A 23,746-nucleotide genomic window follows, 5' to 3' on the forward strand; every position below is an offset into this window, starting at 1 on the left:
GCGTCTCAGGTGGTGACAGACTTCTGAGGCCCCTGGATAGGGGAAACAAGGTGCGCCTTCAGTAGGTTTGCACATCCTGCTCACCTTGGTCTCCTTGGGTACCAAGGCCTGAGGCTCCGAAACCCAGCCCGTGCCTTCCTTGCCAGTGCAGGGCGGGGCCGGTGTTGAGCATGCGCAGACGAGGTGGCGCATGCTCCTCAGCGCGGCGGGCGGGAGTCGGGCGCGCCCTCCATCCCTACCGGCGTCGGCGACGAGTGGCTCCGTGAACCCGGATACTAATAAAGTTCGCTAGAGACTCTTAATCGTTCTGAAAGAGCGGAGCGGGTGCGAGGCGTCTGCGGGGAGGAACCGGGCTCAGTGCTGCGGGCTGTGCGTTCCGGGCTCGGTGCTGCGGGCTGTGCATTCCGGGCTGGGTGCTGCGGTTGTGCGTTCCGGGTTGCGGGCTCCGCTCTGAGGGTTCCGGGCTGTGGGCAGAGGTGAGTGCGGCCTGCGCGGCCTCGGCTCGGGGCTGCGGTGCCGCCGGGATGTCGCTGTGGGCGGGGACAGCGGCTGCGGGCGGCGCTCTGCTCCCGCGTCCTCGTGGGGACCGTTCCGCGCTGACGACCCGGGCCGCGGCTCGCACACCAGCCGCCGCGGCTTCCCTGGAGCGGGAACCGGAGAGTGGGAGAACTCGATGCGGGCGCGGTGCGGGGCGCACAGGGCTGCGCGACTCCGGCTGGGACGATCCTGTGCCTTCTGTAACGGGCCGGCTGTTGTAGGATGGCAAAACCTAACCCGGCAAACCTTTCTTTAGCAAGTTGACCCATCCTTTCCTTTGCCAACGCGAGAGACTGCATTGGTTGCCAAGGGATTTGAAATAGAGAGGGGAGGAAATTGATAATTACTATCAGTTTTTAATTGTTCTCAGAACCGTGCTTTTCTAAGAAGGTAATTGGGGTTTGCTTTTTTTTTTTTTTTTTCTTTTTTCTTAAATGCGGGTGTGATTTGTGATGTCTTGGCTGGCTTGGAACTTGTGTAGACCGGCTGGCCTCAAACTCAGATCCACTTGCCTCTTCCTCCTGAGTGCTGGGCTGCAGTGTTTTTAACTCTGGTTTCTGAGAATCTTTTTTTTTTTTTCTTTTCTTTTTTTTTTTTTTCGGAGCTAGGGACCGAACCCAGGGCCTTGTGCTTGCTAGGCAAGCGCCCTACCACTGAGCTAAATCCCCAACCCCGGTTTCTGAGAATCTTAACAGAAATCCCCAGAGCCACGATATGCTTTCACGTCTTTGTTTAAATATTATTTTTTAACTTCCTATGGTAAAAAAAAAAAAAACCATTGGAGAGATTTAGATTCATGTAGCCATGGAGATATGTCAGGATTTGAAACCAGCCCTACTACCTCCTGTTGTCTCTTCATATCTTAGCTCTTAATTCCTGATTCCTAGAAATCACTGAATGTTTTCAGAATGTCAGTTAAGTATAACAGTTTGAAATGTTGATAACCGCCTTCAGTGACCATACATAAGCGCCTTTGGGATTCAAGATGCAACCCGTTGGCTATTCTGCAGGATTTCTTTAGATTTTTTTTTTTGAGACAAGATCTCAGGTGGTCCACACTAGCATCAGACTTGCTCCAGTACCTAAGGATAATCATGACCTTCTTCTGCCTCCACCTCCCAAGTGCTGGGATGACAGACATCTGCTCTCATGCCAGGTGTGTGTGCACGGCTAGGCACAGCATCCAGGGCCTTGTGGAGCTAGGCAAACAAGGTACCAGTTGAGCCACTTCTGTTCCCCACAGTTTCTTGTACAGATAATCCCCTCCTTCCTTTTAGTGCTAAGTATTTAATTAGGTAGATGTGTTAAACATATCCAGTTATATTATCCGCCCACAGAAGACATTTGGGTACTTTTCAGTTTTACGTGATTACGAATAGAGTTGTAATAGGGCAGGGGGAGACGGCTTATTTTGTTGGTGGTGTTATTATTGAGGTGTTTGGTGTTTTCTTTTTTTTTTTTTTAACTTTACTTCTAGGGCGAAGAATTGTTTAGATAGAGAAGAGGAAGTTGACTTCCCAGAACTGAGCCAGTGTGAGCCCACAAGCTGGATGAACACGGTCAGATCTTGGTAAGGTCTGTAGATTTGTGTTGTTACTGTTTTTGTTTTCTGGGGTAATATTTTACCATGTAGCCATCACGGGTCTGAAACTCCCAGTTGCTCTCCAACCTCAGTCCGCCGTGGGAGGCCCGCAGTAACGGACAGGGTTCACCACCACACCTGCTAGATTTAGATTAGCTCCTGAGCTTCAGGGAAGTAAGAGGCTGGTAGTTGAAGTCTTAGTTTCATCCTAGAGCATTGAAATCATAGTCTCTGAGCACCGGATCCAGGTTCTTTGAAGTTCTCCTGGGTTCCAGCATTTGCCACAGTGCAGAGTGTCTAGCATAAGCTCATGGTTCTAGCATTTACCAGAATATACAATCTCATGGAGGAGAGTGTCCATTTGGACTGGTAAGAAAACAAATGCCGAGGTAGAATTGGTAGCACAAGAGGCTTATGGGGGAAGTTCCTGTGACCGCTGAAGAGCCTTAGGACTGCAATGCCCTTTGACACCGCTGAAAGGAAAGTTTCGAGGAAGGAGCTCCTGCCCGCACCTGCTCTGGTGGAGAGCCCAGTGCAAAGGAGAACCCCACTCTCCTCAGGCTAGTTATCCTGTCCTCCAATGTTCTTAGGCAAGTGTGGATCCTGCAGTAGATCCTAAAGGTAGCAGCACAGGCATCTTTCTGAAGGGAAGGCTAAGCCTCACCCTTTGACGCTTCTTGGCTTCTCTTGTTTGATTTGTAGACTTGATCTCACTGTAGACCAGGCCAACTTTAAAGTTACAGTGATCCTCCATCCTCTGCCTCTCAGTGCTGGGATTGCAGGTGTGCACCGGCAGGCCCAGCTTGTGCCTCTCTTCAAAACTAGATTCAAAAGGTACTGCTTTGAAGTGTCCAATCATGTATGGTTAGATCTTTTCAGCAGGCCCGCTTTAACAAGTGCTTCTAGAACATTCTTAGGACCATGCAAGTTTCCGAAGGACCTAGGGCAACTCTGAAGGCTTAGGAGAGTTCTTGCATTTCAGGTACAGTCTGTGTAGTGGATTTTACTGGATCTAGAAAAGCCAAGTAGGCTGGTCATTTTAAGAATGAGGAAATTGACTTTCTATTCTTTTTAGTATAAAACATGCATATTCCGTTACATTGATTGGCTGATAAACCTCGACTGGCCTCAAACCAAAGAGTTTGTTGCATTAGGTAATTTGTGCAGCTTTCACTGTAGTGTGCACACTGGAACAGTAAACCAAGAGCTCAACCTGATGCATGACCATACATTATTACACAAGACCTGTCTTCGGGTGCTTAAAAACAAAGTATCTCTAAGGTCGGAAAGCAGTTTTCTCCGGTTTCGTGTCTGTAAATGCATTTGTTACTACCCAGTGTGGGATTCACTGTGTTACTTAAAATGAATGTTTGCATGTATGACTTGCGCATAGCTAACGTTTGTAGTGTATCCTTGGTCAGCAACCCTGCGAGGTGGGTATTATTGCCAGGAAACTGGATCTTGGAGAAGCTAAGTAATACAATTAGTTCTTCAACCCCAACGACAAGATTTTGTCTCTGTGGCAGAATTGTGCCGGTAAATCTTTAGCTTTCAAAGGTTAGCAAGGGAGAAGGTGGTCTGGGAGCCTCAGTCACAGATTATTGTAACGCCGGCCATGTGATTGTTTCTTGATAAAAGCAGTTTTGTTTTAGATTGCAGGTCTGAGGGAGAGGGTCTGACCTCCTGGAGTTAGAGCTGGTCCAGAAACCGTTCCTGTTTCAAAAATGCTGGAGGAAGACATGGAAGTGGCCATCAAGATGGTGGTGGTAGGGAATGGGGCTGTTGGGAAGTCAAGCATGATTCAGCGCTACTGCAAAGGCATTTTTACAAAAGACTACAAGAAAACCATCGGCGTTGACTTTTTGGAGCGGCAGATTCAGTACGTACCCAGCGCTTTATCCCTTGGTTCTGATTTGAAAAGTGTCTGAGCCTTGACTGGAAAGAGAACAGCCATGCCAAGCAGCAAGTGGCAGCAGTGTGTGGAGCAGTTAACACTTCGGTTATGTTGAGTTTTTTTAAATGAGGCCCTACCTTGTCCGTACTGGCCTTGACCTTGCTTAACCAAGGATGACCCCAAACTCCAGTCCTCTTGCTTGTCCTTCTCCCAGGTGTCAGTACCCCTGACCCCATGTTTATGTTTTTGAGACAGTCCTTTTGTTGCCAGAGCTGGCCTCAAGCTGTGTTGAAACAGTACCTTATGGTGTGGCACAGATTGAGGCTATCGTGCCTCAGGGTCCAGGGCTGGGATCGCCATGTTCATCGCGCATGCTGGCCCAGGAATAGGATAGTACTGTATTTGCCAATCTCATATTCACATAACATTTGAGAGCAGAGGGTGTACCTCAGCGGTAAAGCACGTGACTAGCATGCAAAGGGACCTGGGTTTGATCTCCAGCACCACACAGGGATAGAGACCATAGCTACTGTAGTGAGAATCAACTACGCTACAACAGTTTGTCTGTCTGTCCTTCAGTGTAGAGGTTCACCAGGCAGGCAGCTGCTTTCCCAATTCTCACCCCATTGCTAGGACGCAGACCCATTTGGAACGGTGTAGTAAGAGGAGGAGATGGTCTGACCCATGGCTTTCGCTTTCCCATCCTGCTGATCCCAGAGCCTGCAGTGATCTCCCACGACTCATTGTGGAAAAACTGTCTGATAGAGAAGTGGTGTAGCTCAGCTTTCACGGCTGGGAACGTCATTCAGAATCATTTCACTCTGAGAAGTCAACGAGACAGCTTTGATTTGAAAATAAAAATGTGCATAAATGCTCTCCTTTTGCATAGAATAAATTCAATCTCTTGTTTCAGAGTTAATGATGAAGACGTGAGGCTAATGCTGTGGGACACTGCAGGTCAAGAGGAGTTTGATGCGATAACGAAGGCCTACTATCGAGGTAAAACCGGAAACTTTCTTTTGGCTAGATAAAGAAACAGTGCGTTTTGTGTCTTACTTAGGGTTTCTGTTGGCCTGATAAACTGCCGTGACCAAAAAAGTAAGTTTAGGAAGAGAGGGTTTATGTCACCCTACAGTGTCCAGGTCACACTCTCCATCACAGAGGGCAGTCAGGGCGGGACCCAGAGCCCGAACTAAAGCACAGACCATGGAGAATGCCCTTTCTCTTGCCTAACATGACTAGAGCCCTGAGTTCAATCCCCAGAACCAGAAAATGAGAACAGTGATAACAAAAGCAGTGCTAGCTGGGTGTGGTGGCACCAACCGTCATCTCAGTGCTAGGGAGGTGGAGGCAGAGGATCACGGCAAGTTTGAGGCTGGCCTGGTCTCTGAGAGGGAGGGAGGGAGGAAGGGAGAAAGGAAGGAAAAGGAAGAAAGAAAGAAGAAAAGTTACTTTTAGGGAATTTTTAAAGATCCTGGTTCAGTATCCTAAAGATTTTTTAAAGAACTAAAGCTTTGTACTGTAGACAGTTTGTCCCATCCTAAAGTCACATGATGCCCAAAGGCCATGGAGACAGATCAGCCAGAAACTGGCCCAAGCGTTTCTTTTTTTTTTTTTCCGAGTGCAAAGTGTTTATTATTGTTGAGCACTGGAAGGGAAGGCCACCGCTCCGACCCCGCAGGAACAAGAGCCCAAGTGTTTCTTTTTGTACCTCCTTCAAAACGACATTGGCATCAGGTTTTTTTTCTTCTCCATGATTGAGTTTCGTTTTTGTTTTTATGCTTTGGTGCTGCTAAGGATTGAAGCCTGGGCGAGGCACATGCTCCTGAGTCTCCTGAAGCAGCCTCCTGGGTAGGGGTTACAACCTGTACCACTGGCTACTCCAGTAACTTTTAGAGAGTCCCAGATCACACCATTCTCTGTAAACTCTGTTCTTCTCCAGAACTACAAAATGACCCTAGTGTTGTGACTTGCATTGTAAACACGATGTGTAAATACTTTGTTTCTTTGGACTAAAAAGACTTTAAATGGCTTTGATTTCTGTAAGTCTGTCCTTTAACTGAAAATGGCCTTAAGTGTATAAAGAGCTGCCTGTGAACAGCTCCCCACAGTGAAGTAACTAACTCCTATCCAGGTAGGTCAGGGGGACAGAAGAGCAGAGCACTGTTGGCTCCTCCCGTGTGTGCTCCTCTCAGCACACAGTCTGAGTGGGGGGGAGACGGTAGCAAGTCTCTTTTTTTTTTTTTTTTTTTTTTTTTGGTTTTTTTTTTTTCCGGAGCTGGGGACCGAACCCAGGGCCTTGCGCTTCCAAGGTAAGCGCTCTACCACTGAGCTAAATCCCCAGCCCCAGCAAGTCTCTTACATTTGAGAGGTGCTCGGTCTCCCTATATGGTTTCTTCGGGGTTCCGTAAAATAACTGAAAACAGAAGAACACCTTCAGCTCAGCTTAAGGCACAAACAAGGTGTATTAATTTGGTTAATAGAGAAGTCTGGAAGTGGTATTGCCTTTAGCTATCAATTTGTAGGATTGCAGCTGGATGTGGTTTATGCCTTTAATCCCAACACCCCAGAGATAGAGGCAGGTGGACATCTATGAGTTTGAGGCCAGCGTGGTCCACATAGTGAATTTTAGGCTAGCCAGGGTTACAGAGAGACAGAAAGACCCTGTTTCTGTGAAAAATGATGTCTTCCCTGGATGATATGCCCAGTGTAGTTTTTCCCCTCTACTGTGTATATGGCGGAGTATCAAGTCTTTTATTAAGTATTTAGTCCCCCATCACTGGTGTGTACATGGTGTGAAGTACTTTATTGAGTACTTAGTCCCCCATCACTGGTGTGTACATGGTGAGTGTGAAGTACTTGACTGAGTACTTAGTCCCCCATCACTGGTGTGTACATGGTGAGTGTGAAGTACTTTATTGAGTACCTAGTCCCCCATCACTGGTGTGTACATGGTGAGTGTGAAGTACTTTATTGAGTACTTAGTCCCCCATCACTGGTGTGTACATGGTGAGTGTGAAGTACTTGATTGAGTACTTAGTCCCCCATCACTGGTGTGTACATGGTGAGTATGAAGTACTTTATTGAGTACTTAGTCCCCCATCACTGGTGTGTACATGGTGAGTGTGAAGTACTTGACTGAGTAGTTAGTCCCCCATCACTGGTGTGTACATGGTGAGTGTGAAATACTTGAATACTTAGTCCCCCATCACTGGTGTGTATATGGTGAGTGTGAAGTACTTGATTGAGTACTTAGTCCCCCATCACTGGTGTGTACATGGTGAGTGTGAAGTACTTGACTGAGTACTTAGTCCCCCATCACTGGTGTGTACATGGTGAGTGTGAAGTACTTTATTGAGTACTTAGTCCCTCATCACTGGTGTGTACATGGTGAGTGTGAAGTACTTTATTGAGTACTTAGTCCCCCATCACTGGTGTGTACATGGTGAGTGTGAAGTACTTGATTGAGTACTTAGTCCCCATCACTGGAATGCTCTTTTCCTAGCATCTGAGCAACATGAGGCTAAGCAGGGTGAAGAGCAGTCTTTAAGAGAAAGGCAAGTGGGGTTGGGGATTTAGCTCAGTGGTAGAGTGCTTGCCTAGCAAGTGCAAGGCCCTGGGTTCAGTCCCCAGCTCCAAAATAAAGAAAAAAGAAAAAAAAAAGAGAGAGAGTGAGAGAGAGAAAGGCAAGTATGGTGCTTTAGGCCTAGCACTCTGGAGGCAGAAGCAGATGGATCCTGTGAGTTCAAGGCCGGTGTGGTCTACATAGTGAGTTCCAGGACAGCCAGGGCTATGTAGAGAGACCCTGTCCCAAACAACAAACAGAAAAGAAAAAAGAGAGAAAGAGAAAGGAATGCCAGGCAAAGTCATAAAGGGAAAAATTCCTGATCATATAAAGTCTGTTAACCTACATGACCTGAGCTGCGTGTTTGTTTTTTGAGGGGGCTGCGGGGCTGTGTTCTCTGAATCTGACGTAGTATTATTGTGTGTGATGTATAATAGGAGCATCATAGTCATCAACCGGGCCTCGTGATGTGAAGAGAGCAAAGCAGGGATCCTAACAAACCAAAAAGTCTACGTACGTGTCCCTGTGTCTACAGATTCCCTGGTGCCTCCTGGGACATTCTGTTTGATGTTTGGAGCACTTGAAATGATTCACTCTCCTTTAACTCCAGTCTTCTATCCAGTCCGACTCTGTAGCTCCTCATGTGGAGTGGCTAGCTCTAATTTTAGAAGAGATTGGTCTGCGGTATCTAAGCTGTTAACTCTCACTTGTGGGTAATAACCCGATTTGTCCTATTATCTTGCTTTGAACCAGGGCTAGTTTGGGGAAATTAAAGAGGAAGTTACATTACAGGAGAGATCAGATAACAACAGTGTCTTTCTAGTTCTTCTCAGCAGTATTGTCCTTTCCCCTTGTACCAGGTGTTTCTCTTAAGGGTAGGAACAAGAGGCCACTCCAGTGAGAAACAAGCTTACCAGGATCTTACTTCTCACTGTACACGGCGGGAAGTGGGACTGCACTAGGAGTGATTTTGTAGTATTGGTCACTCATTTCCTGTTGGCAGGATGTGAGTTTTACTTAGTATTTTTCTAAACCTAGCTAATTGCACAGTGAGTTACCTTGAAGATTCATTTAATCAGGGAACATGGACTCTTACAGACTCCATTATTTTCCATAAAATCTCCATTGACCATTAAGAAGTTTGACCATTTCCCCATAACCAAGACAGATTCCATCTGTGTTGACATTGTTAACAGTCTGTGCTGTGCAGAAGGACACATTTCTTCCCACCTCTGTCTTTGAATCAGCCCTGGAAAGTTGTCTGGTATTTTTAGACCACTCCTGAAATATGTCACTTTCCTTTCCAAGAGTTCCCCATCTTTTCTCCTCTGCCTTTTTAAATTCATTTTTACTTTATGTGTTCAAGCGTTTGCCTGGATATCTGTATGTGCACCACATGTATGCAGCGCTCCTGAAAGCCAGTAGGGGGCATCAAGGATGCCCTTGAACTGGAGTTCCATGCGTTAGGAGCCACCATGTAGGTGCTGGGAATGTCGTCTGGAATTTGAAGCCACCACATTAGTCCCTATGGATCAGAGATCACGTGATTGGTAGGTTTTGTGAGGTACAATACTGTAAGGTATCTAGGCCACATTGACTGGGAGCTGGTCATGGGGCAGGCTGTGCTGCGACAGAACGTGGGTAGGCTCAGCAGAGCAAGTGCTGTGTCTAGGAGTTTGCTGTATCCTCTTGTGGTAGGATGGCAATGCAAATAGTTAACTTGAAAATGCAGAGAATTTATTCCAGTGCCTTGGCTGTAGAGGTTGGAGCTGTAAAATACAGGTGTACAAAGAGGAGTTCCCATCCGTATGAGACTTACAATAGCGCTTGCTCTTCCTGGAATTTTTAAAAGTCCTTTCCTGGGAGTAATGAGAAATTTGAATCTTTTCAAAAATAAAGACTTGGGTCAAGTAAGATGGGAAGTCTGGGGAAGAAGCAGGCACAACTGAAACCGCCTAGAGAGGGCAGACGTCATTCACGTCTTCAGTCTTCCGTATCGGCATTTGCTATCATCTAGGAAAACATACTGAAGAATATTTTACAATTCTCAGACAACTTCTAAACGGGCCCAGGATAGGGTTTTAAGCCCTTAATTGACGGTGGCGTAGAAGGTGAGGGCCCAGCCTTTCTGGGGTCCAGATGTGACGAGAGGAGGAGGTGCTACATGTCTGAGGTGGACATAGGAGCCTGAGCTCATGCTGTAGCCCGGGAGGCAGATCAGAGACCTGACAGGGTCCTCCGTCGGAGCCAGAGTAGAGTCCATGATGCAGTTTCTTCCCCAACAGTTGGCATCTTAGTTCAGTCAGCTTTTTATCTCCTTGGAGCTCATGGTGGAAGCATTTTGTAACCAATTACAAATTTTTATTGCCATTTCTGTAAGACCACTACAGTCATGTCTAAGGTAAGGTCCCCGTTAGCAGAGGTGGCTCATGTAGTTTTTCGTGCCCTTTTGTAGGATGCCCAGAGATTATCTTCAAAGGAGAGCAAACTAGAGAGATTTTGGTCAGGCCAAGGGGAAAGCTTAACTTTTGTGGTTGGTTTATAGGTGCTGTTTGTTTGCCTGACCAGTCCGAGGACTGGGTATGGTGAGCATTTGTATACTAGGCCAGATTTTACAGACAGACTTAAGTACTTGTCAGTAGAGTGAGTGCCATAATCACTACGTAATTCTTCAGCAATGACCGAGGAATAATTCCTTATGACAGAATCTTTCCTACCATTAGGCAGTGGTTTTCCAGCAAAGGAAAGCTTCACCCAGATGGGCAAGCACGCAGATTTTTTTCTAAGATATATTTATATCCTTGTGTTGGAAGCACTCAGATAATGTCTAATTGATAGGCTTCAAATGGTCATCTGGTAAACAGATATGTCTTGTTGAGCAACGTCGTCTTTGGGACAAATAGACTGTCTGGAATATATTGTGAGCTACTGTTTGGGCAAGCTTCCAAAAATACTGTTTATGCCAAGAGGTCATTCTTTCTGGTGTCCAGTGAATTAGCAGCTATGTTTTCCGGAAGAGCACATGGGTACTCAGGCTGCTGTGGGCCTGCCCATAGGACCCAGCACAGGTGACTCGGCGCTGAGACTGCAGCCCTTCTGTTCTTGTCCTGGGGCTACCTGTTGAGTCTGAAGGAGGAGCTCAGGAATAGCGTGGTCATCTTGAAGTGGATGGATTCTTTCCTGCGTGTGGTTTCAGACACTACCAGCCCAGTATCACTTCACTGTTTGTTATAGACGTCCTATTTGGGCTAATGGTTGGGATCTAGAACAGATTCCTTGACTATTTTGAATAGTCGGAAGTCCTGCTTCTGAAGCGTATCATGAACCACTCCTGGTGTGTTGCCACAGGGTGGGTAAACGTTTAACTGTTTTATCTTGTGGTTAGCCTGCTGCTCTGGTTAAGGCTACAACTTTAGCTGTCAGAGAAGATTTAATCACAGGCAACGAGTACTCTCAGTTTATATCAAGAGTAGAAAAAATTAAATATCCTGGTGGAAAATGTCCTTGCTCATGTCATAAGTAAAATAATTCTGTTTTTCTAGTAGATGTTTCCAGTTGGTTGTCTTAGGCTAAAGATCTGTATTGTCTATTTGCGTAGCCCTGTTTCTCCTTGTTCATCTGACACAGGGACTAAGGTAGAGAGGTGCGGTGCACTAGGAAATGTCTGGAGACAAGAGCAAGGTGTTTCACAAGAACCTAAGCACCTCAGGGCTGGAGAAGTGGCTCAGCAGATATAGCATCAGGCTCACACCTATCATCATCTAGTCCCAGGGTATTGACACCCACTCTCTTCAAGGGCATCAGTATCCATATAGTGTGTACATACATGCCTGCATAACAGACATACGGACATACAGACATGCGTAAATACACATAAAAATGAATCTTAAAAATTTTGGGCAACTCTCAGTAATCCTGGATGTGATGTGAATTCAGCAGCAGTTCTGTGTGATGAGGCACCTGTGTCTGTGCACGTGTGTATGAGTGCGTGCGTGCATGTGGCTGTGGGTGAGCTCCCTCATGCATGTGTGCACATGTACATGTATGTGTGTATGTATGTGTGCATGTGCATGTACATGGGTGTATGGGTGTGTGTGTGTGTGTGCATGTGTGCGTGCACATGTATGTACATGTGTCTCTTTCTTAGCTGTGTTTAATAGAGCAGCAGTGACTAAGATGGCCCTCAGGCAGGCCGTATATTCCAGCTTCCGGCTCTGACTGCTGATTGACACACCAAGGGGCCGTGTCTTGCCGTGCTCTTGAGTCAGCATGCCCAGTTCCCTGTGTCTCATGAAACGGGAAAGGGAGGGTTGCGGTTGGGTGCCCTAGTGTGGGGTTGGTAGTCCTTCCTCACTTGCTGCGCCTTTCTCCAAGTCTAGTGGTCCAGTATCATTGTTCCTGTTGACATGGGCTTGAACAATTAATAGGTAGTTAGTCCTAGTAAGCCCCGAAATTGTCTGGGTTTTGTTTTGCTTTTGTTTTAGGGGTAGGAAATTTTCCACAGTAGCAGAAATACACTCAAGGGTTATGAGGAATCCCAAAGAAGTCATGGTATAACCCAGTTGTTCATCTTCCGGTTGGCAGAATTACATTTTACCTTTTGATACTTTATGGCCTGTCTTAGCCAGTTGCTAATCATAAGATTGTGTGTGTGAGACAGGTATTGTGTGAGGGAGAAGCCATTCTAGTAGGTCATGGACTCACTGCATCTGGGCAGACTCACAAGAAAACTATAACTCAGATTTAAGGATTTAAGAAAACTGTGTGGGACAGACATGTATCCTGTGGCCTCACGATTCACACATGAGTCTCGCATGTGAAGGCAAACACTGCTGCTTGATTAAACAGGGATGCCAGGAGACACTGCAGCAGTCTGACCGCAAAGCAGGCTTAGAGAAGGTTGGACAACAAGGTGCGGGTATTAGGTGCCATTGGCTGATGGGTGGTGAGGGATGACTTAACTGAGGCTTGGAGCTCCTGCACCCGCACAGACCCCCACAACTTTCCCTTTGGCTCCCTTGTTGTACTGTGGTGCTGTAAGGGCTATGCAAGAGTTATAAGCCTTTCTCTCAGAATTCCTCTGGGATGGTTTGATTCCCTATAGACCGTCTTCCCTCAAAGTGTGTCATTTATGTTAGGTCAGGGATCAGCTGGGGCAGCTGATCTTATTTACCTGTGTCTGGTGAGGATTTTAGTCCATGATTCCATGGTACTTGTGAAAGAAGGCTGTCAGCTTCCTCTTATAGAGTTAGTTCTTCTGGCTTCTTCATAAGTAGTGTGGAGCATGGGGGCCGCTGTCTCCCAAGCTTGAAGTCATCTTTTGCTTTTAGAGAAAGGAACGAAGAGGATTTTGTGTTTCTACATGTAGAGTCTATTTTTAAATATTTATTCATTTATTATATATGAGTACACTGTAGCTGTCTTCAGATACACCAAAAGAGGGCATCAGATCCCATTACAGATGGTTGTGAGACACCATGTGGTTGCGGGGAATTGAACTCAGGACCTCTGGAAGAGCAGTTAACGCTCTTAACCATTGAGCCATCTCTACAGCCCTGGATTTTGTGTTTTTAAAAAGTCACATCCTGGGCTGGAGAGATGGCTCAGCAGTTAAGAGCACTGACTGTTCTTCTAGAGGTCCTGAGTTCAATTCCCCGCAGCCACATGGTGGCTCACAACCATCTGTAATGGGATCTGATGCCCTCTTCTGGTGTACAACTAGAGTTTACTCACATACATAAAATAAATAAATATTAAAAAAAGAAGGGGGGGGGTTGGGGATTTAGCTCAGTGGTAGAGCGCTTGCCTAGCGAGCGCAAGGCCCTGGGTTCGGTCCCCAGCTCCGAAAAAAAGAACCAAAAAAAAAAAAAAAAAAAAAAAAAAAGTCACGTCCTAACAGCGGACAGGGCCATAAATCAGCAGCAGAAGAGTTGACATCTACAGTTTCTCCAGTTGAAACTCAGCAGGGGTTTGCCTTGGAGGCAGCAATGGAGGGGTTAGAAAACCCCACTGCTTGGATCTTACTTTTACTCAGAGGAGCAGAGTCTTAAACATGGCAGGATTTGAAGCAGATGGTAGCTCCGGTACCCAGCAGGGCCTTTTCTGCCTCATGGTTAACAATTACCTCTATTTCTCCCAAGGTGTTACAGGAGAAAAGGGAAAACTCTGGATTCCCATGCAGCAGCCCTATTCCAGCCTGGGGGTTTCTCTCGAGGTCTCGAGAAGCCTTTCCTTTTTCCATATCGGGAGAGCATCAACTTGAGTTTCCTTCAGTTTTGAAATGTCCAGCCTTTTTACAAGTTCTCTTGCCCCAATATGGGGGGAGGTCGTAGGTCTCTTTGTCGGGAAACTTAACTGTTTTAAGTTAGGCTCATAATCTGGGCAGCCATGTTATTTCCCACTCATAATAGTTCTTCAGAGTTGATCTGCGTGTATTGTGCGGCCCATAGTGTCCTCAAAGCAGCCAGATCTTCTCGCCTTTGCATAGTGCAGTATTTAACAAAGATCACTTCGTCCTCTAATAACGCAAGTCTTCATCCTTAATAACGCCGATCTCAGTGCCAGACAACAGACAGACATGCCTGGCCACATGTGCTCACTGGCACAATCGTTTGCCAGTGTGGGACAGTTCTGGGTGACCCACTCCTTGCCGCCTGAGTCTGGAGCTGGCATGCCTGGTACTGCAAGCGTAGTCGGGAGCCCAGGACTGAGAGAGACCCCAGGTCCTGGTGGGGAACCTGCTGTTGCCTTGCTCAGTGCTGCGCTAGTAAAGTTGTGAGTTCCCCTCTAATGCTTTGTGCTGACATGCACAGGTTTGGGTGGCTCTCACCTACAGTCAGAAGCTGCTAGTTCCCAGTGGGTGCTGGTTAGTACAGACATTCATAGTGGGCAGAGTGGTGAGGTAACGGAGGGAGTGCTCAGCTGCGGATGACTCATCTGTGTCAACCCCACCCCGAGTCAGAGTGCAGGGGACACCCTAGATGGAGGGCATTTAAAGGGGTAGAATGGGAAGAGAACTGTGTGATCCTGACTTCCGGGCATGGCTTGGCTGTGGTACTCCGCTTGTCTGCTCAAGACCTGTACCACATCAAGCCAGTTAAGATTCCAGCCTGGATGAGCTATTGCCAGTTGGCGGCTCCAGAGGGTGGGAGTCAGTAGCCCTGTCCTGGGTGGTAGGTTTTTCCCTGTCCCTGTGATATTTAACACCATTATTGGTGTCTCTGATCTGTTTCAGTTTTCTCCTCTGGCTCTATAGATAGTTTTTATTATGTTAATTGCTCCTTGAGCCCCACCTCCAGCCCCAGGGATTTATTTGGGGAGTGATCCTAGGAAGCAGTAGAAAGGGGAGGGTGTTAGGGAAGGGGAAACTTTGAACAGCCTAAGGCTACTTCTACTTTGAATATAGAAGTTAATTATCACAGTCGGAAACTTGGGTCCAGTCCCTTTAAAGAACCTTGTAGAGCTGCCTAGGGAGGCTCAAGGCTTTACCAGATCCTCTTGGGAATGCCCTAAGAAACCCAAGGCTCTGCAGAAACAAGAAGACACAAATAAAAACAAAATCCCTTAGGCACAACAAGGAAATTGCTAGAGGTGGTAGCCAGTCAGTGACCGCACAGAATGGGCCTCTGCAGCTGTCCCACAGGGGAGGGACACAGGCAGGGACTGGCCTATCCCAGTGTCTGCCTGGCCAGTGTCTGCCAGTTGCTTAGTTACTCCCAGGTCACCTCAGCTCTTGCATCAATATTATGTCTTCCTCTGGCCTGACATTCCCTTGGTGCCTGCCCATTCTATCACCTACCTAATAGCTGGAGAGAGGCTGTGTTTGCCTTGGCCCTTTGTTTCTCAAACCACACTGAGCTCTCCTGAGATCTGTGCTCTAAAGCCTTCAGTAAAAGCCTGCCGTTCCCACTCACCTACTTTCCTCTGCCTTTAGGTGGGAATTAAGCCATGTTCTATAATGTTTAACTACAACTGTTCAGGGTAAGTTAACCTTGACACTTGAGCGACTTGTTCTTAACAGCAGCCTGTGCTTTTGAATTTGAAAGTCCGTTGGCTGAAGTCTAAGCAGATGGTAAAACCTGCGTTGGGTATTGGTCCAGTGGAAATCATCTTTGTCTGTGCGCTGTACACAGTCGCTTTGCTAACCTGGTGACGTTTCCTTTTGTGATCTTGCAGGAGCCCAGGCTTGTGTGCTTGTGTTTTCTACCACAGACAGGGAGTCTTTTGAAGCAATTTCCAGCTGGAGAGAAAAGGTAGTAGCAGAAGTTGGAGATATACCAACCGCGCTTGTACAGAACAAGATCGATCTTCTGGATGATTCATGTATCAAAAAGTAAGATGCCCACCCTCCCTCCCCTCTCTCTTTCCTGTTCTTTGTGGCTTCTGTGACTATCCCCGACTCCCCTTGCTTTAATCTGTATTAAAGCTTTTCTCATACTGACTTGTCCTGAAATTCTTCTTTCTGTGGTAGACATAGAAATCTGCTGCCACAGGAGACAGTAGGTAGGGCTGATGTGCTTCTCCTACCCCATGGTGCATAACTAGATTCCAGCACTCTAGAGGCTAAGGTTGGGCTGCCCAAGTTATGGGCTAGCCTGGGCTACATAGGAAGGGCCAACTTAAAAAAAATTAATTAAAAAAGGGAAAGAAGAGAGCAAAGGTTCTCTAGGTGTTTTAATGTAAGTAGATCTCTGTGTGCATGACAATAAGCAAGTTTTGTATACTCAGACTGTTCGGTTTAGAAGATTAAGTGTGTGTTAGAGATGGGGATGTGGGGTAGGGCTTCACATGCAGGCCTTGTTATTTGAGGCAGGTTCTCTCCAGCAACATGGAGATCATTGCTAGACTTAAAAAGAACAAAACAGAAACCAAAACCAACAAGCCCCAGTGACCTTCCTGTCTCCACACCCCAACAGCTGTGGACTTTAAGGCGTGCATGAGCTCTCACCCCACTTCTTAGCTGGGTGCTTGGATCTGACCTTGTAGTCCTCGTGGCTGTGCAGCCAGCCATCTTTCTTTTAACCATGGGGCCATCTCTGTCTTCCCTCAAACTCTTTAACAGTTACTCATCCAGATGTTTACCTGTACATGTTTATTCTTCCGTATTGATAATGGTTTGCTAGCTTTTGAACACTTGCATTAGTTTTAACTTTTCTTTCTTGCTTTGCCTGTTGAGAGCGTGTGTCTGGTTCTGTGGCCCAAGCTGACTGCAAGTCCCTTCCCTGTCCAGGTGAACTCAGACCATCCAGCCTCAGCCTCGGACCTGCTGGGCCTGCATTCATGTCCTGTATACCTCGGGGAGGGTCTGTTTTGAGGTGTCTCACTAACTCGGAGGAGGCCTTCTTAAGGGATACTAGTAATTCTCATAGTCTTATAAAATGACAGCCATTTCCTGAAGAGGAACCATAATGACTTTGATGACCTTACTGGACATAGGCCATCCTTGGTGTCAGGGTTGGGAGAGCTACCCAGGAAATGCAAATCAGGAATCTGGGGGTCACATAGTCTTCATGAAAATAAAGATCCATCTCCAGTGTGGGCACTGATGTGCTCACTTTAGCTTTGGCAGGAAGAGGAAGACAAGGACCTTACAGGGACCTGACTCAAATGCTGTTAAGGAGCTTCTTGGCATGATCCCATGTATTCTAGCGTGGCCTCCAGTTATAACTGAGGAGGACCTTGAAACTTTGACTCTTCTGTCTGCCTGTCTACCTGTGATGTCATGCATGCACTCTCCCAACTGAGCTATGACCCCAGACCCAATTTAAGATATTCTGTAGAGAAAAGTAATGTCTAATTATTTTGTTACATTTTGTTCACAACTATTATAAATGATTGGTGGATATCCCACAAGGACAGTACAGGATGGTCCTGCTCAAGTGCTGGCCACTCAGCTGCCTTTCCATTTTAGTTAAGGGGGAACAACGTCAGGCTTCTTCGGAAAACACATTGCACTCCTTCACCCCCCACTACCCCTTCAACCCCCCATTGCCCCTCCACCACTACCCCCATTGCCCCTCCGGTGTTACTCAGACACTTTGAAAAGTAACCTAGGAGAGCCTCTCGGTGGTAACTTTACTGGCTTACTTTTTAATTGATGTGCAGTGAGGAAGCTGAGGGACTGGCCAAAAGGCTAAAGCTGAGATTCTACAGGACGTCTGTGAAGGAGGATCTAAATGTGAACGAAGGTAATTACTGCAACAGAAGTTTGGATTGTTTTAAAAATGTCATTTCTTTGTGGTTAATTTTGAAAGTGTTCTGTCCCTCATGAGTCAGTAATGTTCGTGGTTACTCGCCACTTCTTCTCCTCTTTTGCCAACATTTATTGTCATAGCCCTTCAAGCTAAGCTGTGGTCCAGCACGGTGCCCAGCAGGTGTTCGACCCTGCAGCCCAGAGTGGGAGGAGGTCGGGAACCAGCTCCAACTGGTGGTGTTCCAGCCTCCACATGCCTGTGCCACACACAGAGCAAATAACTAACTGAAGGACATGTTACATATATAATCTACATGTTCCTCATGCATAACTTTTAAAAGTTACCCAAATTATTGTATTATTCTACCATGTAGAAAACTCCACCAGGCAGCAACATTTCTTCACCATTTTGTAGTTTAAGAAAGTAAGGTTAGGGGGTTGGGGATTTAGCTCAGTGGTAGAGCACTTGCCTAGCAAGCGCAAGGCCCTGGGTTCGGTCCCCAGCTCCGAAAAAAAGAAAAGAAAAAAAAAAAAAAAAAAAGAAAGTAAGGTTAGCCAGAAGGTGGTGTGGCACAAGCCATTAATCCCAGCACTTGGGAGGCTGAGGCAGGTGGATCTGAGGGTGAAGCCAGCCTGGTCTCCAGAGTGAGATCCAGGACAGCCAGGGCTACACAGAGAAACCCTGTGAACAAGACAAAACAAAGTATGATTAAAGACAGTTGTGAGGTTTTCTCATTCCAGAATCTTCATGTTTGAATTGCAACTGGGTTGTCCTCGGGGTCTTTATTCTGTGCACTTTCCTTCATCTGAAGAAAGGGAATGTGTCTTTCGGGACTGAACTCGGTTAAGCAAGGCGTGGTGGGTGCGTGCCCATACTCCTAGCTCTCAGGAAGTGCAGGCCGGAGTTCAGGCTGGCCTAGGCCATGTCTCCAGAGCTAAAACAGAGGATGAGTCAGGGTAACGTGGCAGGGTGTTCAGCATGGTTCCAGCTTCTCAGATAGCAGAGCTGGAGGGTATGGAGGGTACACTGCACTCGCTCTCTCTCTGGACACTTCAGGGACTGGTATATCATTGCACTTCTCAGGTACTGCTCAAATAAGTTCTAAAAGTTGAATTTAACTAATTCATATTCTTTTTTTTTTTTTTTTCGGAGCTGGGGACCGAACCCAGGGCCTTGTACTTGCTAGGCAAGTGCTCTACCACTGAGCTAAATCCCCAACCCCAATTCATATTCTTTTAATCTAGTTTAATATTAATAGTGAGTATAAACATTGTGATCTGAAAATAGACCTATTTACATAGTCACACTGCGTGTGTGTGTGTGTGTGTGTGTGTGTGTGTGTGTTTTCTAGTTTTTAAATATTTGGCTGAGAAACACCTACAAAAACTCAAACAACAAGTAGCGGACGAGCCGGAGCAGACACATTCGAGCAGTAACAAGATAGGTAAGTGCTTGGACACCCCAGCCGTGCGTCGAGCTGGCCCTCCTGTTGCTGTAAGTACTTTAAGTGTGTGACGCTCATTTCTTTAAGAAATCTGGGTTCCGCCTGTTAGAATCATGGTCACTGAGCTTGGTGGGGATTAGCTCTCTCGTTAAAATAGGACTTGTTACTTCTGAGTTTTCAGTCCACACAGCAGTGACGCTGTTCAATGCTGTCTTGGCCTCAGATGCTCACGTGAGGCAGGGCACAGTCAGGAGTGTACTCCTACACTTTGTACATACTCCTTCCTTCCTCAGGAGCTGTGCAGTCAGACTGCCTTTGAATATCCGGTGGGTCTATGCTTCCTCACGGTGCTAAACACGGTCTGTCGTGCTTAGACTCACTGACAGCAAGGTCAGACTAAGCTACATAGAAGGACCTTGTCTCAGGAACCCTAAACAGGACGATAAATTGCAGTACGACACTACGTTCCTGTGTGCTGTATACTGTTCATCACCAGTTAGGCCGCAGCTTCCCATGGTGCCTATGGCCGACCGAGTTTTGTGTATCCTGATGCTCGGCAGTCCCTGAGTTAAAGACCTGTTGTGTGCACAGCCCACATCAAGGTGCAGTGAAAACAGCTTCCTCTTTCACTCTCTGGTCACTGTACTGTTGACCGATCTGCTTGTGCTGTTTTAGCCTCAGGATGCAGTTACTGGAGATGGGGAGCGGTGAGCTAGAGCGCACTGAGTCATAGGGAGGTGAACTGACACTTAGGGTGTCTCTATTCTGGTACAACAAGAAACGCAAACACCCGAGGTCCCGGATTCTCTGTCCCGCTTTACTAATCCATTTATGCCCGTGACAGGACTTGGAGTGGACCAGTCACTGTGCTTTCCCGTTTATACAGGTGTCTTTAATGCGTCTGTTGGAAGTCACTTGGGTCAGAATTCAAGTTCCCTTAACGGTGGAGATGTCATCAACCTTAGACCTAACAAACAAAGGACCAAGAAAACCAGAAATCCTTTCAGCAGCTGTAGTGTACCCTAATTGTTTTAGGGAGGAGAAAGCTGAATTGCACCGTGCAGTTAACCGCACCGAGTGTGGGGTGTCCCGAGTGTGTCGGCAGGCCTCGCACCTCGCTCTGAAAGCTGACATTGTAATGTTGCTCTGCCGTGCTTCTCAGAATGTAGACGGAGCCCTCTGCTGGAAATTACTGCCCTGTGAACTCACTCTAGTTTTTTACATTAGACGAAGCTTCTCCTGTTTTTGAAGGAACACCATAGGAAATGTCAAAAACAGGTTTTGCTGAATTTGCAACGCTGAACACTAGAACAACATGACTAACTACATTGGTAACTGTTTACCCTGATGGACCAAGGAGAGATGGCCGGCATTCTTGTTCTGAAACTGGTCGTCGAGCTTTTCTGGAATGTTCAACCTGAATGCTTAAAGAACATACTGCAGGGGAAACGCGGCCTCCTGAGACAGCAGCACAGCGCGTGTCGTCAGTGGTACTCGTGCAATATCTGTAAAGTGTGGACTATGGGGTGAGCATACAGACGCCTGGCTGGAGCAGGTCTGTGCCCTGGGAAAGGGTGTGCAGATTCTAATTCACTCCCTCAGACGACCATTGTGTATGTTTCTGGTCTCACATGAGCCCTCAGACATACTCTACAGAACGAATTTCTACAAAAGTGTACCGTGTGCCAAACACTACCCCTAATTTTTACAGTGCTTTCCTATTAGAATTTGCATTTACGGCATCTTGTAGAGGCCTGTGACAGTGTAGGTGAAGGGAATGTAAACATCTGAATGTTAGGGCCTCTCCCTCAGGGGAGTTCTCCCAGCGTCTTCTCAGGGCCGCCGTAAGCACAGTGGGCTTTATGCTGTTATGTGCTTAGCTTGTGTCCAGTACACACAGCAGCCTGCGGCCACTCAGAAGACCTGTGGAGCATGCGCACACTAGCTTCTGTCAGGCTGCTAACTTGAGACCAAACTCTGAACTTCGGAGCTGAAGGGACCCGTCTTCTCAGAGTGACGGTCTTTGGCCCTGATCCAGGTTAGAGATTTCCTGAAGCCTTGCAGCTCGTCAGGCAGCCCTTTGCTCACACGTGGTATAGCCTTCACCACTAGTGCTTCAGTTTTTCCGTGGCCTTGGGTCTACATGGCACCTTATCAAGACCTATCGGTCAGAGGCATCTGCAAGGATGTGACCTAGTGTGTAATGAAGGTCGGAAGCATGTGAGTCGGACTCACACTGCCTGCCAAAGAGATGATGTCATGAACTCCACTAAAAACTCTTCATCAGTAGTTTTGTTTTTAAAGTATCGATAACCCGTTTCCAGAGTCTTGGTTTTCATGTGGCTTTAAAATATATGAAAGTGATTTTTCTTGGAATATATGCTATAAAGTCCTTTTTTTTTTAACTAAAATATAAAATAGTTCTTGTATTTCTCTTGTCCCTTTTTTAAGTTACCCTGACACACCACCCCATGCTGCCCCGATTCCTGGTGTGAGCACAGAGGTTCCGGCGTCCTTGCTCCACGGTGGCCCACGCTTGCCCTTCACACTACATCCCAAGCCGGCCACGCAGGCCGCTCCTCTGTGTACTCTGCTGTTAGAGCCCCCACTGCCGGGGTGAGGTGGGGACTTGGTTCCCCACAGTGGTGCTGCTGTGAGCCACCATTGTTCTCTTTGAATACAGACTCTTCAGATTTTGCACTAATTTGTTGGCAAATAAATGAGTTGCCACTTTTAATGACATTGGCAGAAAATGCATTCCTTATAGAGTATTGTAGCTTTCTTCATAGTCACTAAATGCATGGTAGAAAGGCGTGTGGTATGTCTCTGTAAAAGTGTCTGCTGATGGCTGCACTTTCCTTAATATTTGTTCTTTTGTCTTCCCCCTTCCCCAACCCCCTCACCCCACCACACCCCAGAGCTGAGGACCAAACCCAGGGCCTTGCGCCTGCTAGGCAAGCGCTCTACCACTGAGCTAAATCCCAACCCCTTCCCTACTATTTGTAACAGAAGTTTATGTGTTTTGCTTTATCCATTTTTTTAATGGAAGTGTTTGTTACACATTTGAACTTTTACTTTGCATTACTGTATTTTATACCTAACTTTAAAAGGTCTAAAATCATCCACAAGTAATATTAATTTATCATTGTAGTCAATTCTGAGACCTTTAGGTCACATTGTGGGTTTCTTCTGTAACCGTAACGCTTAAGAACTTCAGTATGAAATTCTAGAGACGCCCCCTGTCGATGAACGCTGTCCAGGACTTGGGGCCATGGGACAGTTGTGCTCTGGTTAACTGTTTTGCAGTGTCACCGTTTTTAGTGTCAGGCACGTAGCTGTGGAGTAGTTGACGTATCTAAGAGTTCCTCAGGTTTCTTCCAGTCTCTGCCTGTGAACTAAATAGTACATAAGACAGCCCACATACGGCCGTGCAAATAAAAGCAGGTTGAACTGCTGCTTTTTGTCCACTCAAGGTGACAGCACACGTGGAGATTTCAAATTACAGCTAGCGCTACCACAGAGAGGATGTGTGACCCCTTCCCTGCCAGTGAAGTCGGGCAGTGCAGAGAACTCAGGGTGTGGCCCCACTGTGCCTGCCACTAGGGACCAGGGTCTTTGAGAGGATTAGGATGAGCTGTTGGCCTTTTAGCCTGATGTAGCACCCTGAAGTGCTCTTGTAATCTGAGATGTCTCTTGCCTTCCGAGGATTCTGGTGACTGCTATGAGGCGAGCACCTCACAGAGACTTGGTCACAGCCAGCGCTGATATGCAGGGAGCCCATAAGGGGGTGCGGGGGTGGGGGGTGGGGGGCTGTGACCTCCACAGCCTTAGGTGAGCAGGTGACTTTACCCACACTAACAGCTACTACAAACATCATGTTGCTCTTAAGAGTTTCACATACAAAACCTAAAAATCCGTCCTAGAAATGAAGTTATCTGCACACAGGTGAACGAAACCCCAGCAGGGTCTGCCCAGCAGCCAGCCCAGATAGGAGGATGATTTGGCCACAAGAGTTTTTGTTACTACTACTTTTTCTGTTGTCTCTTGAAATATCTATAGCAGGATGTTGATAAAATGGTATTTTAAAAATAAAATCTTTGAATCAAAGGAAAAACTTAACCCCTCCTATATTTTTGTTACTAATAAATAATGCTTTTGTAAATCCGAATGGAAAACTACTTGTATGTATTCATATTGAGTGGTACTTAATACCTTTGGGGTTAATTTAAAAATGTACTACTTGATTAAAATTTCCAAAAAGATAAATTCCAATAACCAAAAAGAATAAAGCATTTCAAAGCTAGAATCAATTGTGTGTGGTGTGTGTGGTGTGTGTGGCGTGAGCCAGCAGTGTGGGGTGCAATGCTCAAAGAGCCAGGTGTTGGGGCAGCACAAGGCCATCCTTGGCTACAGAGTTGACCAGCCTGAGAGCTTTCACTCACAGATAAGCAGATGTGACTCCCTCAAACATCAAAATATCCTAGAAATATGTCCCACCTAGCTACTTCTTTTAGTACTGGCCTGGTCACCA

General features: G+C 46.6%; 1 protein-coding gene across 4 annotated transcripts; it reads left to right on the forward strand.

Annotated features, from left to right (window-relative positions):
- The first annotated feature begins 213 nt into the window (after positions 1 to 213).
- Rab23 (RAB23, member RAS oncogene family) lies at positions 214 to 23,521 on the forward strand. Of its 4 annotated transcripts, none has more exons than XM_087567046.1 (8): positions 214 to 476; positions 2,015 to 2,112; positions 3,772 to 3,998; positions 4,927 to 5,012; positions 15,754 to 15,910; positions 17,683 to 17,765; positions 19,123 to 19,215; positions 20,102 to 23,521. In XM_087567046.1, exons 3-8 carry the CDS (start codon positions 3,844 to 3,846, stop codon positions 20,239 to 20,241), a joined length of 714 nt encoding a protein of 237 aa, XP_087423172.1. In that variant the 5' UTR covers positions 214 to 476; positions 2,015 to 2,112; positions 3,772 to 3,843; the 3' UTR covers positions 20,242 to 23,521. The 4 variants fall into 4 exon arrangements, with proteins under 4 accessions (XP_087423172.1, XP_087423173.1, XP_087423171.1 ...); XM_087567047.1 differs by having other exon boundaries at positions 3,779 to 3,998; XM_087567045.1 differs by having other exon boundaries at positions 2,015 to 2,107.
- Positions 23,522 to 23,746: the final 225 nt, after the last annotated feature.

This window comes from Rattus norvegicus, chromosome 9 (assembly GCF_021556685.1).
Source record: "Rattus norvegicus strain SHRSP/BbbUtx chromosome 9, alternate assembly SHRSP_T2T, whole genome shotgun sequence".
Classification (NCBI taxonomy): Eukaryota; Metazoa; Chordata; class Mammalia; order Rodentia; family Muridae; genus Rattus; species Rattus norvegicus.

Coding starts and splice junctions, on each gene's coding strand:
- Rab23 (XM_087567046.1), top strand. CDS start 3,844: ATGCTGGAGGAAGACATGGAAGTGGCCATCAAGATGGTGGTGGTAGGG. Junction 5,013..15,753: donor AACGAAGGCCTACTATCGAG/GTAAAACCGGAA, acceptor GTGATCTTGCAG/GAGCCCAGGCTTGTGTGCTT. Junction 15,911..17,682: donor GATGATTCATGTATCAAAAA/GTAAGATGCCCA, acceptor ATTGATGTGCAG/TGAGGAAGCTGAGGGACTGG.